The sequence below is a fragment of the Quercus robur genome, chromosome 7 (genome assembly GCF_932294415.1).
Source record: "Quercus robur chromosome 7, dhQueRobu3.1, whole genome shotgun sequence".
In the NCBI taxonomy this organism is placed as follows: domain Eukaryota; kingdom Viridiplantae; phylum Streptophyta; class Magnoliopsida; order Fagales; family Fagaceae; genus Quercus; species Quercus robur.
Window position 1 is genome coordinate 14,567,662 of NC_065540.1, and position 16,606 is coordinate 14,584,267.

General features: G+C 35.2%; 1 protein-coding gene across 1 annotated transcript; it reads right to left on the reverse strand.

Moving 5' to 3' along the window:
- Window positions 1–1,366: 1,366 nt before the first annotated feature.
- LOC126692407 (AMP deaminase) lies at window positions 1,367–12,626 on the reverse strand. Its single transcript, XM_050388004.1, has 20 exons — window positions 12,073–12,626; window positions 10,170–10,351; window positions 9,874–10,081; window positions 9,094–9,272; window positions 8,935–8,986; window positions 8,714–8,841; window positions 8,419–8,598; window positions 8,119–8,186; window positions 7,843–7,985; window positions 6,890–6,951; window positions 5,731–5,844; window positions 5,418–5,558; window positions 4,591–4,743; window positions 3,714–3,767; window positions 3,528–3,638; window positions 3,276–3,449; window positions 3,098–3,178; window positions 2,405–2,503; window positions 1,882–2,003; window positions 1,367–1,771 (listed from the first exon to the last, which is right to left on the reverse strand). Exons 1-19 carry the CDS (start codon window positions 12,452–12,454, stop codon window positions 1,935–1,937), a joined length of 2,580 nt encoding a protein of 859 aa, XP_050243961.1. The 5' UTR covers window positions 12,455–12,626; the 3' UTR covers window positions 1,367–1,771; window positions 1,882–1,934.
- Between the last annotated feature and the right edge of the window lie 3,980 nt (window positions 12,627–16,606).

Consider the following 16,606-nt stretch of genomic DNA (forward strand, 5'->3'; position numbering starts at 1 on the left):
ATGAACTATGTACCACTAATTCAAAGATCCTTATAACATTATTTTGTGCTCCTTTGTTGATCTTGTTCTCTGAATTTACCTTGTTGTTTTGATATGTCTTTCAATACGAATATCCTTACTTGTCATTTTACGTGTATTGTAGGAAGCATCCTCTGTGCATCATTTGATTCTTAAATAGCCTGTTAGCTGTGGTGAATCAAGGCCCGGTCCATCAAACCACTTATTAGGCCCGGGATCCTTGGGCCTGAGTGTCACAAAAAAAGACACTCTCACAAAAGGTATAATTCTTAAATGACAAATAAAGTTAGCAAATAATTCAAGTTCAATGGAAATAATATTTACACACAAAGAGCAAATGAAAAACTATATATCCTTTAAAAGCAAAATTAATATAATAGGTATTCACAGATAATCAGTTAACCAAGCAATCCAATCCAATTTTAAAAACTAAATGTTTGTGTATTTTAATTATATATATATATATATATATATTGTATTCATATGCTATTTATGATTTTTTTTTAACACATTTGATTATTATCTTTAAAACATCTACTTTCTCTCTCATAGCACTCTCGCTTCCCCTTTTTCTTTCATCTCTATGTTATCATTGTTAAAGTCACCTCAATAAGAAAGACAAAATACTTTCAATTCATCTCAACCTTAGCTTACACCACTCCCCCCCTACACAGAATTTGTCTGACCTAAAGAAAGGATGTGATGGGAACAAAGCACCCCCAATCCGACCCACCCCACCCTGCTGCCATCAACAGTTGATATCGTAGGTCGAGTTCAAGCCTATCTTACGTAAAAATATTATTCAACCAGAAACATATTTGGTTAATCACAAAAAACAGGTAGCAAGTGATTTCTGGTGGGTTTTTTGTCAACACAGTTTCAGGTTCCAATCAAAATCCAAAAACATAAATAGTTTTTGCCGAAAATGATTGCAACAAAAGAAAAATAGGACCGAAAAATGTAGTCTATTTCTTAGATTTCCCTCTTAAGATTTAGTTATATGACTACTTTAACTAAAAAATACACTTTTATTCCATGAAAAATAATCCCCATGACAAAATCTTAAAAGAGGAACCTAAAAAACACCACATAAATATTTTACCTAAATCTTACCCTCAAATAAAAGGGGTACAATGAAACAGACTATAAACAAGGTAATCTGTATGACCATGTCATTCTACCATTGCACTCAGAAGCTCCAAATTGCATGAGCGTACACAAGCTTTATTGGAGACGAGCTCAATGCTGTAGCAGGGTGAAAATCGGTTTTCAGCTTTTAGTATTTTACTATCAATTAGCAAAATGTATTGATTGTAGGAAACAGTTCATCTTGTATGGGAACAGTACATTAGTAAGAGACCAATTTCCCTTCTTGCCATGGGTAAGCATTACATGATAGCATTTTACATATAACTTTGCTGCAACAGCCAAAAAAAAAAAAAAAGGCCTAAGATGTATCTAATTATTGTTCTAAACTCTGCCATTGTTACTACAAAACCACTTCCATTATTTGCTCAGAGAAGAGATTGAGATCTTGTTGCTATAGGCTATATTCCAGATTGAGAATCTGCATGAGATAATGCGGATCGACCATAATACAATACCCATGATGTGCATTGCTACCTCATCTTCAGACCAGGTTTAACTTCTGTTATCATGCCACTTGTGCCAAGCCAAATTTCAGCTAGAGCGTCAGTTTCATATGTATTCTCTTTTATGCAGATGAGCAAGTGTAATGCAAGTTCCTTGCCTCCTGCAACAAACAAGACACTCAGATTAACCTATTTATTTCCATTGAAGAAGTTCCTAGTAACCGTTGTCAAAATTACTTTAATAGAGAATGAAATACAACAAGGAGGTCACCTCTAAAAACATATTGATATTCAAGGATGGATTAGGTTCATTTGCCTTGCACATCACTTGTCCACTTCTTCAGGGATAATCGGCTTGCCCAGATAAACTTGTCGCATCTCGTCTCTCCAGATCTGCAATCATCACAATCACATCATTTAGTTCTCCTTATACTCCTAGGTTTGATTTGCTCCGGTAGAAATAAGAACAGAAAAGGAATATCAATAACATAAGATATGATCTAGGAATGTGATGTTTACTGAATTATTCACATAACATTAGAGGAAACAATAAATAAACTGAAAAGATGTAACATGTAACGTAATAAAGAGGAAGAGCAAGAAAGACATGGGTCAGGGAAAAAGGGGAGAAGAGGGGGGGGGGGGGGGGTTGGGGGGAGTGGCGTTGTGGGGAGATTTCATTCTAAGTATTGCATCTTCAAGTCCTCTAAAATGTAGGGTGGCATAATAAAAAGGCATTACATGAGTAAAAGAACCAGATTGAGCCATGCATGAAACCACAATTAAAATCATACCGTATCACGGAATTCCAACCGAATATGAGGCACATTAGTTCTATGTATGTCATTTCCACTTGGTCCTCTCTTGTAGTATTCTTTCCCAATCCAGTGTGACTGAAACAGAAATTCCAATTGGGTAAGATATAAAAATAGGCAGGCAAAAAATCATCTATATGAAATATTATTGACATTTGGAAACCCTGGAAGTTTCTTCCCCTTCTTCTCTAGAGCTTAAAAGAACTAGAATTAATTTCAGCTAATTTCATTATATGATACAACCAAGCAAGCAGTGAATGGTCAACCATGGATCAGGAACAAAATGCATGCTGGACAGATGGGTGTCCACAAAAAAATAAAGTAATTTGTATATGTTTTGTCCAGAAAGCAATAATATGTCCCATTCTAACTTGCATTTAGAATCTATGGCATTTAAGTCAACTGAGAATGCAGAATAGCAAAAAGGCCTCCCACTGAGTCAGAGCCGTAATGAACTGCTGCTCAAGCCATGTAATAGCTGCTTTACTACAGAGCACCTAACAAGCATTTCTAGCACATACACACCCAACCCCAAGGGGTTGACCTAGCGGTTCCTAGTTCCTAAGGCTCTATGAGATCCAGGGGAAGGTGATTGCCATGACATTATCTTTGTAGCATCAGTAAAGAAGATGAACCAAAATAGTGGTATAAGCTCAGGATGAGGGTATGTACCTTGAGGGCATGTGAGAAACCTGATTGGTAGACTGAATTACGGGCGATCTCACATAAATCACATGAACTGAGCTTCCACACCTGCATGAAGGTCATTAACATATTTGGGCCTGTATCTAGGTATGAAATTATGTGCATGCATAACTATAAACGAATGTATTCAAGAAATAGAGCTCACTGAAGCAGCTATGCTATATTCTTCCACCAGAGGTTCTTTTGTTAAGTGAATTTGCAGTGGATCATCAGTTGAAAGTGAAACATTGAGACCCCGTAAGAAAAAAGTAGGAAAGGGATTCCGATGGTAGTCCAAAAATAACGAGTTGTTGCTCAATGGAGACATAGCCAGACCAATCTGATGCAAATATTGCAAATATTGTAAACAAATATTGCAATTAATCAAATCATAACATCAATCCAAAATAATTCCTACCTGTGCTAGATAATACAGATATTGTAGTACAGGCGATTTTCTCAAATTGATTCCATGTGCAATATTATGAGCTGTAAGAAAGGTTGCAGCAAGGTGGTCGATGTCACCAGCCTGGAAGTACACTATACATAAGGCATCCGTACAATTAAATATCTGTATTAATAAAAACAACTATTCCATAAATACCTCCCCAGAGTGCGGACGGAATTTTATTGTCGTCATGCCTTTAGATTCACGAAGCTGAAAATAGTAAACATCTAACAGGTCAGAATTCAATGCATCAAAATCAAGACACGGGCATCTAGAAACTATTGCACTTGTCAAGACTACAAAAGACCAACACAACCAACATGTTAAAGAAACATTTGTTAAGTCAGACTCTTAAAAAAAAAAAAAATGAAAAAATAAAACCCAATTTGTTCTGCTTATTATCAAAATGATTTTTTGCTGATGCTGTCTACTCTATCTGGAAGGAAACGTATGCTAGGTTTTTAGACATGAGAGCATAGACTATGCTAGGATTCTGGAAGAGATCACAAGGAGTGCCAAAAATCAGGTTATCAACATCAGGAAACTGCAGATAGATCAACAAAGTACATGATTGCAGAGATCTTGGCATTTCCCTTAGTCAATTTTTAGTACATAGCTATATCTGGTGTCTTGTTTTCTTTTGTTTATGTTCTTCTTTGAGCTTGTAACTTACTGTATTGGCTGTTTCTTTTTTACATTTTTTTTTTTAATTTTTTTTCCTACAGCATGCCCCTATGCCTTTGTAAGCAAAAAGCAATGGCAGCTAATAACACGTGAGTCCTGCAATTGCAACTACTGCTAATGTTAACAATTAGCAGTTACTATTTACTAGCACAATTGCTCAACAACTACAGCTTGCCAATCTCTTCCTTCTGATGAATGCAGCTCCTTTTTTTATTTATATAGTAATATGCAGCTTCCCTAGTTACTAAACAAGAAAGAAAAAAGGGGTGGCATAAGGGAAATAGTTTAAACAACCAGAAATTGTACTCATAATAAATTACAAGATTGCTTGTGATTGTAGAATGCATACCTTGTTTAGTGTGTATAGGTTAGCATAACAGTAATACACATAGTATGAAAATGCTGGATTGAATACATTAGTCCATTGAGCAGGTGTGGGCATGTGTTTTGTGGGACGTCTTTCAGGCTTACTTTCATCATCCACCAAATCCAATCCCACAACCTGAACAAGCAAATATATGAGAAGTCAGATATCTTAACAGTTAAAATCTTTTTACCTAGAGATTTTAAATATAAAACGACAAACTTAACCCAAACACAACATGCTTTGTTCAAATCTCAAAAAATATAACTACAGTTTTTAAGTATAAAATACTTCTTTTATTGATAAGTTACACATGCACTCAGTGGGTTTTGAAACCATGATCATTCCATGTTGCTCTTACAAGGGGAGGAGATGCCATTTGAGCTAGAGCTCATTGGCAAAAGTTTAATAGCTTTAAAACTAAATCTTTCCATCAAACTAAATCTTTCCACATTCTTTCATATTTACCCATTGATTAAGTTCTGCAGGGAAGGATGTATTTAAGCCTTCATGGTTGCAATGAATTAATCTGATAATCATAGTAAACCAAATCTAAGACATAGGAAGTAAAGTTCTAAAAAAACCAAGTTTCATGAATCAAAACAAAAAAAAACAAGTTTCGCTTAATAAAATAGTGTGTTTGTGTGTAGCCCAGGTTCCTGGCATTTACAATCTAATAGATTTTTTCTTTCTACTTAGTGTCAAGGATTTAAGAGAAGAGATGTAATGATTGCAGAAACAATTAGTACAATTGCGGCTCAATAACCATATTTGCTAGATTGAGAAGATTTTACAAACAAGATTTTTCATACCTGTTTCAAGAAAACATGCAACTGAGGATGTGAATCTGGATCCACAGTAACCTCAAATAATGGAATAAAGATATTGTCAAGAATGTTCTGAAATGATGTCACAATTCCCATTTCCTTGTACACATTGTACAGACGTGGAAGCTGAAAAGATTTTGGAAAAAAAAAATAGGCATTAGATTTTGACAAAATACTCAATTTGCTGAGGATGTGCCCTCTCACATTGCTGAGGTGTTGACAAAATATCTAGAATTTTCATCTCACTAATGAATAAGATCAATTTTCTTATTTGATTCTGACAGATTCTTGTAAGTACCTGGATCAACCAAACAACATTCTCACTGTACAGTTCATTATTCACTATCCAACTAGCCATTTGGTCCCACTCACTTTGCTTCCTACCATATATTGAGATTCTGTATTCAGCCATCTGCAGCAACAAAATGGAGCAACAGAAATGAATATAGAGCGTTAAAACATGTATGAATGAATAGTTGAACACCCCTTTCCCTCCCCCCCCCCCCCCCCAAAAAAAAGAGTGGTTCTGACACCCATATTGAAGGCAGTGAACATTCCAAAATTACACTGTACAATGGTCATTCAGTGCTGGAATATTTCTATCATTACACATCACAGATGCTAAAATGTGCAACTGGCATAATATGGTAAAAACATAATTTCAACAGTCACATTGTGTCCACTGGCAAGAATGTTCAACATCTTCCTCAACTCTGACTCATTTTGCATTAAGCTGCTGCTGTCAAGAATGTTTAACAAATGCTTTATACACCAAAAAAAAAATTGCTCTATAAGAGTTTTTCTGAGAAGTCGATTAATTTATTAGTGAAAGAACTACTTCAAATTCATTGTTTACAATACCTATGATCAATGACAGAATATCAAAGAGAATGAAATGAGATGAGAAAAAAAGAAAAGAGGAAAAGAACAATACGGTCAGCATGACTTAATACTCAAAAAACACAATACTTTATTGACCAACTCTTCCTTGTTAGAGTACAATAAACCAAACCCTAATTGAATCAAAGCAAACCCACACAGAAACTCATAAAATAAGACTGACTTATTAAGAAGGCCCACAACTATGGCTCATACAAAAAAAAAATTACAGAATTACTAAAATTCCCTCAACTCTAGAATAACCAAATAAAACACACACACACACACACAGTGGACACTTATTCTAGGTTTTTGCCTTATCCTTAGGCTTCCAAAGTGGATATTGTTTCCCTAACCACACTATGGTTGCGCCATCATAAAGCTTGAGACCCAATCAGCACAACAATGCAGTACAATGCACCAGGCTCCTTTGAAAACAATTTTATCAACAATATATATATATAAATATATATATTTAAACATCAAATGCTGACTCGTTCTACAATTTAAAAAGAAACAAAAAGAGAATACACTAAAATATAATAAACATATAAGTGAACAGGACAGCGAGTAAGCACCTGATATTTACTCGCATCGAGATCAGAAAACACTTGCTTTGTCAGCTCGCCAAGGAAACGACCTATTCAATAAGAGATGACAGACAAATAAAAGGATATAAGGATTGGTAATCAATAAGGGACATATTCCAAATATCAATCTAATCATCATCTTCTCTTATGAAAGAGGAGCTGACAGATTACAGAACATCAGAAAATAGAATTAAAACCTGCTGAATGAACTGAAGTCCCCTATCATACAAAAGCTCTTAACCGAACAATTCTACAAGCTCATTCATTTATACCTTTCTCTTGCTAGAAAGGAGACAACTTCAAGATAAATAAAGTTCCAGTGAGAGGAAAACAACGAATTCCTCAATTTGGAAGGTACTTCAAAAAATGTTGTTTGACATATCTATCAATCTAGGTGAAGGTGCAAATTTAAAGCGCATAGATATTCTCAATCCTTGAGAAAACTTATTGCCTAGAATTCAGAACTAATTTTCCCTTCCACAGTAAAATATATCGTGTATTGAAAAGTACACACAATAAAATGCATATTGTTCCAGCCTAATCAAATTTTTCATGCCCATCTATTGAATTTGTACATATATATGGCCATGAAACAAAGTAGACAGATGACATAATAATGTTAAAAAAGCCAAGCACCCTATGCTGTCAAACTCACAAACTACATCAACTACCCTCAAACTAAATATTGGAAGTCCTTGGTAGAAAAAAGTAAAAGTTAATTCATCACTCATCATAGAAAATCCCACAGCCAACCAAGTTCCACATGATAATTGTTTTTTTTATTAAGTACAGAGTTTATAATAATGGTGAAGATGGTCTCGTGTGTACCAAGTTCTACATGATAATTGACTCAGTTTTAAATAGTAAGTGGCTTGATGCAAGAGAATACAGTAAGGAGCAACCATACCTAGTAATCAAGCAAACAAGCAGGATGCACATACCTTGGATAAGATTATCTTGCTTAAGGAAAATCTCCCGGAGCCTACTTTGACCACAGGGGTTGTACTTAAGATTGAACTTATCAAAGCGATGAAAAGTACTCTTGTCTGCATGAACATCCAAAAGGTCAACATTCAGATCATACCTGTTCAAACAAATGCAAAAGTGAGATCACAAACTGTCTCCAAATATATAAATAAGTTTATTAACAAATATTTATGACAATGAGTAAAAGTATACATCTTCATTTGGGTGAGAGCAAAAGAAGATTTCTTTACCCAGTTAGATCCAAGCTCTCAAATACTTCTTTCAAGGTCAGATATGTCCCATCTCGAAAAATTACAACCTGGGAAAAAAAGTATAGGAAAGTCAAGGCTATGGAGAAAATTCAATGCATTGGGGGAAAAAAAAATCTTAGTTCATGCTGGGAAGGGAACAAAAATTTCATTGAATTCAACAGGCGCCATATTTCAAATGAAAAGATTTCTTTTTAGTAAGGGATAGCTGCATTTAGAGTCGATCATAACCATCAGACAGACACATCAACAACAGATCAGCATAAAAATTCAAATTATTACCTCATCAGGCTCTTTCCTCAGCTTTGACTTTATAAACCTTAAAAGATGCTTCTGGTTCATGCATGCTGAGTGATGAACATGCGTATCAACTTTCCTGACATTATAGAAGTCACGATGTGGAGCACTTTTCTGAGCAAGAAATTCTCTATCCGCATTAAGCATCAAATGAAGATTGAATTTCTGGATTGCACACAAATGAGCACATTAATAAAGATATTATTATATGTAGTAGTAAGAGATAAGAATATTATCATGCAGCACAATTACTAATAATCATCAATGGAAAACCATCTACTTGTTCCAGAAGATTAAGCCGATGATGACATAGAGTTCTAATATTCCCAGCTGCAATAACTCGAAGTATGTGATGCAGATCAGTGAAAAAGGTTGTTGCATCAGCAACAGGGAAAAGCTCTTCTTTAGCTGTGAAAAAAACAGGTAAACATGCATAAACATCCCAGTAGGTTAACACAAACTTGTAAAATATAACAAGCAAAAACTATCTAGCAATCTTACAATCCTTATTTGCATAGACATGAATGACCCCGTCTTGCATGTCAAAATAATGCTGCATGAAATTTGGAACATGTTAGAGATAACAATGGAATAGAAGTAGAATATCTTAAAGCAATGCATTATGGAATGCTATTATTCAAGAATCAAAAGAAAACTCACACCAGAATTTCCCTCAGGACTATAAGAAAACGGCTCAGGATTAGGCTTTGGAGTACTGGGATCAGATATAACTTCTTTTACCCATGGAGCCACTAATTCACTGAATACATATTTTTTTCGCATTTCAAGGCATTCTTGAAGAACCACGTAGGCCTCCACTTCATCAGGTGATGGCACCTCTGGTAAAATATACAGATGTTAGAAAATAACAACCATTGAGACTTGCTCCTCAATTGCAGATCCTAATCTAGGATATAGTATTGAGAGTAGCAGGCTTAAAAGTTAATAGTACAGCCTTTTTTGAAGGAGTAACTATAAATCACTAACAACCCTGCTTGTGTCTGTGTTTAGTGTCATATATTTTCTTCATAGCCGGTGCCAAGCCTAGAAAAAGGAAGGTTGTAGTAGGTTGATGGCCAACATAAAATTTAGCCGCGTTATTATAAATGGAACCACGAAAAAGAATACGTGTACCCAACCCTAGTTAATCTGTTGAAGACCCAAAGCTGATCCGAAAAAATTTGGGAGTAAGGCTAAGGCTTGGTTCTCGTCATCGTTGTTGTAACTATAAATCAACTAATAAAGGTGCTTACATAAATAATCATCAAGATTGTTATACTTATTATTTTCTAAGTCATTAACTAATTAAGGAGAAGGAGAGAAATAAATGAAGGCTTTATAGGTGTAAGTCTCAAGTCCAACCCAATAAGAGTACTCAGCATTAACACTATATATCTGACAGATAATTTACATTAAAGAGAAATGACAGGCAGTCCATACCACTAGGTGTTATTTTAAGCCGAGCAAAAATTTCTTGTTCTGGCTCCTTTCTCAGAATATCAGCTGCAATTGGGTCGGGCTGAACACCGTGCAAGTCACCAGATATACTATGGGAACGAATCATACTAGAAGCAACTATAGGCTTCTGTTCTCCACTGGCCTTAACGTGGTCTGGTAAATTCTCATATAGATTTTTACACTCTGGCCCCTGCACAAAGAGGTACAAAGCAAAACTTTCAGCTTCTGAATGGAGTTTCCTTCAGTGGAGAACAAAAAGTACTATTATATAAACTCACAGCATTTCCATTAGTGTGCAGATATGTAGTATCTAGTTTAGCATTGTCAGTCAGGTTATCTTCATCCTCTGATCCATCTACACTCTCGAAGGCACTAGCACTTGCAACAGGAGACTTGGGAGAAGTTGGTCTGATAAAAGAACCGGTTCTCTTGGTTGAACTTACATGCCCAGCAGATTTCCCTGAAATAAAAGAATTCTTTCCTTAATCAGTAAAAGATAAATGGCATCAACTCCAACCCTGCTCTCTCAAAAAAAAAAAAAAAAAAACAGGGTGGGATTAAGAAAACAATCCTAAAGACAGGAAGGACATCAAAACATTCTGTTTATTTTCCCAGGACCACCAGCAGTGTTGTTGTGACTAAATACCATGGTAGCTAAAATTAGTGTCGTTTTCATTGATTAAAAGCAGGCAAGCAATGAATATCTGATTCTACATTCTTTGACCATAGTACAATTAGGTGATTCCAAAAGAAAGGAAGGACATCAAAACATTCTGTTTATTTTCCAGGACCAGAGGAGTAGTTGTTGCTGAATACCATGGTAGCCAACGTTAGAATAGTTCTCATTGATTAAATGCACCAGCAATGAATTTCTGGTTCTACATTTGTGGGCCATAGTATAGTTAAGTGATTCACAAAAGTCAAAAGAGTCTGATTCTGATTCTGTAAAGAAATCAATAATGTTCTCTCTGCCTATTAAGCCACTTATTTGGATTCCAAGATGGGATAACTTGGAGGTAGATGCTACACCAAAGATGACAAATCTTCACCCATGAGAACTTCCTGATGGGAAACATTCTACCTGGGCACTCAGCTTCCCTTAAATATTTCAAGTGTTTTGCTATTATACCATTTATGCTGTGTTGTTTTCTTTCTTCCCCTCCATAGCATCTTCCTTCCACATGGTAATTTTTTCCCTCATTTAATAAGAAACTTTCATGATTCATCTTTTCATCGAGAATGAAAAGATAAAAATGGTATAATAGAAGGAATATATTTAATAAGAAACTTTCATGATTCATTTTTTCCCTCAATTTGCAAGCTATATTATTAAAAAATTCATCATTGCTTTGAACATAAGCAGTCTGCCTATGCTAATCAACTTATATAACAAGCCAACTGTAAATCCCCAGATGTCATCAGACATAGAAGGAATATATATGTGTGTGTGTGTGTGTGTGTGAGAGAGAGAGAGAGAGATAGAGACTTAAAATATGGGAAATCTAAGATTGGGACGCAAGGTCAATGGGAGCTAGAAGAGACGAAGTCACGAAGGGGGAATTGAACTGATTCATATCCTATTAAACCCTTAAACCAATTCAAAAAAAGGTTTTAAAAACAAAAAACAAAAAAAAAAAAAAAACCAAATGATGGGGTTGAATATGCAGAATAACATCTCTAACCATATTTCGAAACTAGTTTATTCCTCATTACTTCAACTCATACAATGTAAAGCATTTACACCAACAAAGCCACTAAATCTTTCCAATAAATATAGCAAATTAGACCTGAACATTTCAAGATTGACCATATACCACATAACAAGCATCCCAATAGCAATACACAACTCAATCTCAATTTTCCATAAAATATCCAATCCACCATGAAATTTGACCATTTTATAATATAGCAGTAAAACTAATCAATACCCAAAAAAAAAAAGAGGCTTCGCTTCTTCATGAAAATAACACTATTCTACACTATAATACTATAAATTAACATAAAATATCAAAATATATAATGCAAACAAGAGCCTTATAACTATTAAGTACATAAAAACGCTGCTCCAATAGAAAACCCTATCTATCAAAACCGTGACAACAATTCTCGAATATTCATAAAAGCGAAAAGAGAGTTCAGTTCATGATCACTCTCCCGGGGAGTAATCCGAGTGAGGCATACCTTCTGGCAGCGTGTGGAGCCTCGGCAACCCTGCGGGAATCCCGTCCATGTGGATAGGACCGTTGGTCCGCCTATCATCGCCGTCGATTCCAGCCCCGCCTCCTCCGCTGGAGATCGCCGTGACGTCGGGAAGAGAAGCCGAGGCGCGGCGATAGTGACCGTAACTATTTCCCTTGCGTCGCGCGTGGCTCCGGCGCTTCTTCAAATGCTGAGTCGCCTGCGGCGAGTCGAGGTCCGAGTTATCGTCCCTGTCTTTCTCCACCGTTTTCGCGAAGTCAAGCAACTGAGTTAGGGTTTTCCTGTGCATGTAATAGGCCGAAACCGCCACCACCGATGCTCCCACCAGCGCCGCCATCGCCAAATGCAGCGCGTACGCGTCCATTTCTCACTCACTTTTTCTCTTCTTCTACTGAGAGAGAAATGGTTGTTTGTGGTGAGAGAAAGCGAAGCGAAGCGAAGCGAGAGAGAGAAACCCTACTGAGAAGTGGAGAGCAGAGGAGAGAGTACAGAGAGAGGTACCACCTCTGTTTGATTTTTTTAATCCGAAACAATTGTGCCTTGCTCTGGTATTTATAGCAGAAGCAAAAGTGACGAGGAACTCAGCATATTTTGATTCTTATTGTTTTGGGATAGAAAAAAAGAAAAAGGAAAACGCCTGTTTAATGTAATAGAGTTTTTACTGTATGAATGAAATATACAGTTTTTTTTAGGGCAATGGCCTCATAGCCAAGGGGCATCTGATTCCTTTGTAATTTGCTTGGAGTTTCCATACCTCGTACTTATCAAGCAAAAAAAAAAAAAAAAATATATATATATATATATATACAGTTTACGTTTAGTTATTCCCAAAAAAAAAAAAAAAAAAAAAAAAAAAAAAGGGGCTAAACTGTAAAATTTATTTTCTAAATTTTACCGTAATTTATTTTAGTAGTTTAAATTTAAGTTTATTTAATTTTTAATTTCTTTGTCAACTTCCGTTAACATTTAACAGAAGTTTATGTAAATATTTTAACTGAATAAACTTGAAACTTAGAGAGAGTTTGGATTCGGATTATCTCAAGTCTGCGTTTTTAATGTTGCGTTTTCTCTTTTTTTTGTTTTTTTTTTTTTTTTTTTGGTTCAGCCTACAATGGTTGACCGGTCTTTTGTGAACAGTGTTCTTGTGCACTGTTCACGGATCCCACGAACTCCACTTTTTATCAACTTTTTCATTAAAAATGGGTCCCACAGCACTATTCACACATTTAAAAATTATTTTACTACAGTGTTTTCAGTTTCAGCAAAATAAGTTCAATCCAAACAGACCCTTAAAGGACTGGAATAAATTCTAGTGAAAATATAAAGTAAATTTTGCATTTTAGCCATAAATAAATTTATATATATATATATATAAAAGAATATGTTAACAGTTTTTGCAAACAGATTTGTGAGAACCATTTCGAATAGAGTAATTGGGATCTCACAATGACTAAGATGTGTATCATGTATGAATCTTTTTCTTTTTTTTATATATACAAGATATAAATTCTACTCTAACCTAATTTAAGTGTATATATGTGTGAAGCTCCCTCCTAGATACTTGAAACTTGATCCTTGCCCCCCCTCCCACACCCCACAAACATTTATACTTATAGAATGACCATCGCACTAAATGTGTGCGATAGTGTGTATCATGTTTGAATCTAACTAGGGTTTGCAACTTCGTTGTGGCAGAGAAACTAAATTTGGCAAACAAAAGCGGGATTCTAGTTTTAAGATATTTAATAATGAAATCATCACTGGAATGGACAACATTTAAATATTCCTCTACTGCCCATTGTTGGCCTCAAGGGATTAAGGAGGCTAGATTCGTCAAAATATGATTATCAGTATAAGAACGCAATATGCTTCTACCTTTTTAAGGTAAGAAGTGATAGAAAAAAAATGCTTGAAGCCAATTTTCGAATACCAACAATGTTACCCTCTCACACCCTACAAATACTTATACTTATAAAATGATCATCGCACCAAAGGTGTGTGATAGTGTGTATCATGTATGAATCTAACTAGGGTTTGCAACTTCATTGTGGTGGAGGAACAAAATTTGCAAAACAAAAGTGAGATTCTAGTTTTAAGATACTTAATAATGAAATTGTCACTGGAATGGACAACATTTAAATATTCCTCTACTACCCATTGTTGGTCTCAAGGGATTGAGGAGGCTAGATTAGTCAAAAGATGATTATCAGTATAAGAATGCAATATGCTCCTACCTTTTTAAGGCAAGAAGTGATAGAAAAAATGCCTAAAGCCGATGTTTGAGTACGAACACCGATGTGCACTCATTAATGAGACTTCAAAGTCTCACCTACATTGAAAAATAACAACATTTAATAAACAAATACAATATCAAGTTGAAAATGACTTGACTCCCTGTAAAATAAGTCAATCAACTCTAAGAAAATACCATTTGTACATCAGTTTTGTAATCTATGACCATATATTAAGGGTGACAAAACTGGACATGACTTGTGAACCCAACACGACACGACACGAAATTAGTAAGTTATAGGTTGAGACTTAATGGGTTCGTGTCATATTCGAATTGACACAACTAACCCGTTTAATAAATGAGTTGTGTTAGTGTTCAACCCATGGAACTCGTTTGACCTGTCTGGCCCGTTCAATTAAATAACATTTTACCAATATACCCTTTAAACTCTAGGTATATAAACTTATTAATTGTTGTGGTTTATTTTCTTTGACATATTGTAATTTATTATTTGTAATATTGAAATATGTTTTAGTTTTAAATGATTATTTGTGATGCAGTTACTTGTTAATTCTAAATTTTATATTAAAAATATTTATTTGTTTGTTTTTTCGTAATTTTTTTTTCATTTTAATAAGATCTGATAAACAGATCAACACGACTGACCTGTTTAATAAATGGGTTATGTTAGGGTTAAGGAATCTTGATCCGTTTAATAAACATGTCGGGTTAATGTTAACTCATATAGTTGAATACTCATGAGTTGACACGACACAAAACCAATATGCAAACACGAATTGCCACCCCTACCATATATATATATATATATATATATAGAGAGAGAGAGAGAGAGAGAGAGAGAGAGAGAGAGAGAGAGAGAGAGAGAGAGTATTGTATTTTCACATACAACAATAATATGATCTTATTATTTGTGTTACACTTTTTTCTATTGGAAAAGATTTTGCGTTACGCTTAAAAGTAAAAATCATAATATAAAGTATTATACACTTGATGATGTAGGGAATAAACTCGAAATTTCCAACCTGTGAGAAATAAAAAATAGAGAAAACACACGTCAAAGAAAAACAATTACACGCACAAGACAATATTTACGTGGTTTGGCAATTTGCTTACGTTCACAGAGTTGCAGAGATTTCACTATTAGCATGGAAAATACAAAGTGCAGCTACAGTGTTTCACACTATTCGGATCGTCAACTAGATCAAATACAACTAGGCTCCACAAAACCCAACAGACGATATACACAATAAATTAATATTGTGCCAAAGGGGGAAAGAGTTTAAACACAAATCAAAATCGCAATGGAAATTTGCGTATCTTTTTCCTTAATTTTTTATAATTGTTTTAGGAAGTGATTTTCTTAATGGACTTTCTCACTAAATTTTTGGACTCTTGTAAAGAGTGGAGTGAAAAATTAGAAAAAGCTAAATAATGAGTGGTTTGCTTCGTATTATCGCCGCTTTTTTCCATTATAAAATGGAGCTATGGGGTATGGAGTATGGTTTAATTATTTTGATTTATTATCAAGGTGTGTGGCTTTTTGCTATAAAAAATAGAGAGTGAGAGGTGGGGCGGGTAGAGTAGGGTGTGGAGCTTGTCAGGTAGGGCGGGTAAGGAGGGTGAAGTGGGGCAGGGCTTGTGAAAAGGAAGGGTTTATTGCATGATTGGGGCAGAAGAGATATGGTTCTTGTGCGTAGAACTGTGCAGTGTGAGTCATTTTCGTTATCCTATACATTTGTCCCACACATGCCAGATTTGCCATGTAGCTTGCAAACACGTTGTAAAGGACAGAGGACTGCAAAAGTGTGTTATCCACTTCATACTTCATAGTCTATTATAATTAAGATGTTTTTCGCCCCTTGGGGCATGGGGCGTCGGTAAGAGTTTTAAACTGGCATCACGTCATGTTTGTAACAGTATGCTGGTTTTGAGTCACACGTTTTAGTGAAAAAATGATGTGTTGTGATGTTGTTAGCCCTAGCGTATCCAGAAGTGTCCCACACCGTATTGAATTCAGGTTTAAGTGAACAGGATCAACAAAAAGTCAAATAAAAATATGCCAAACCGGTAAATAAGAACTTCATTATAGCAAAGTGACGAAAGTTCACTGAATCCAAAACAACAAAAAACTAAACAACTTACAACCTAGACTTCATATCAATCGATGGATTAGGTCAAACACACTTTGAAAATTAAGTCAAGTCAATTGAAATAATTTTGGAATTGAATTGCATAATAATGAAGTTTAGGAAATTTCATAAC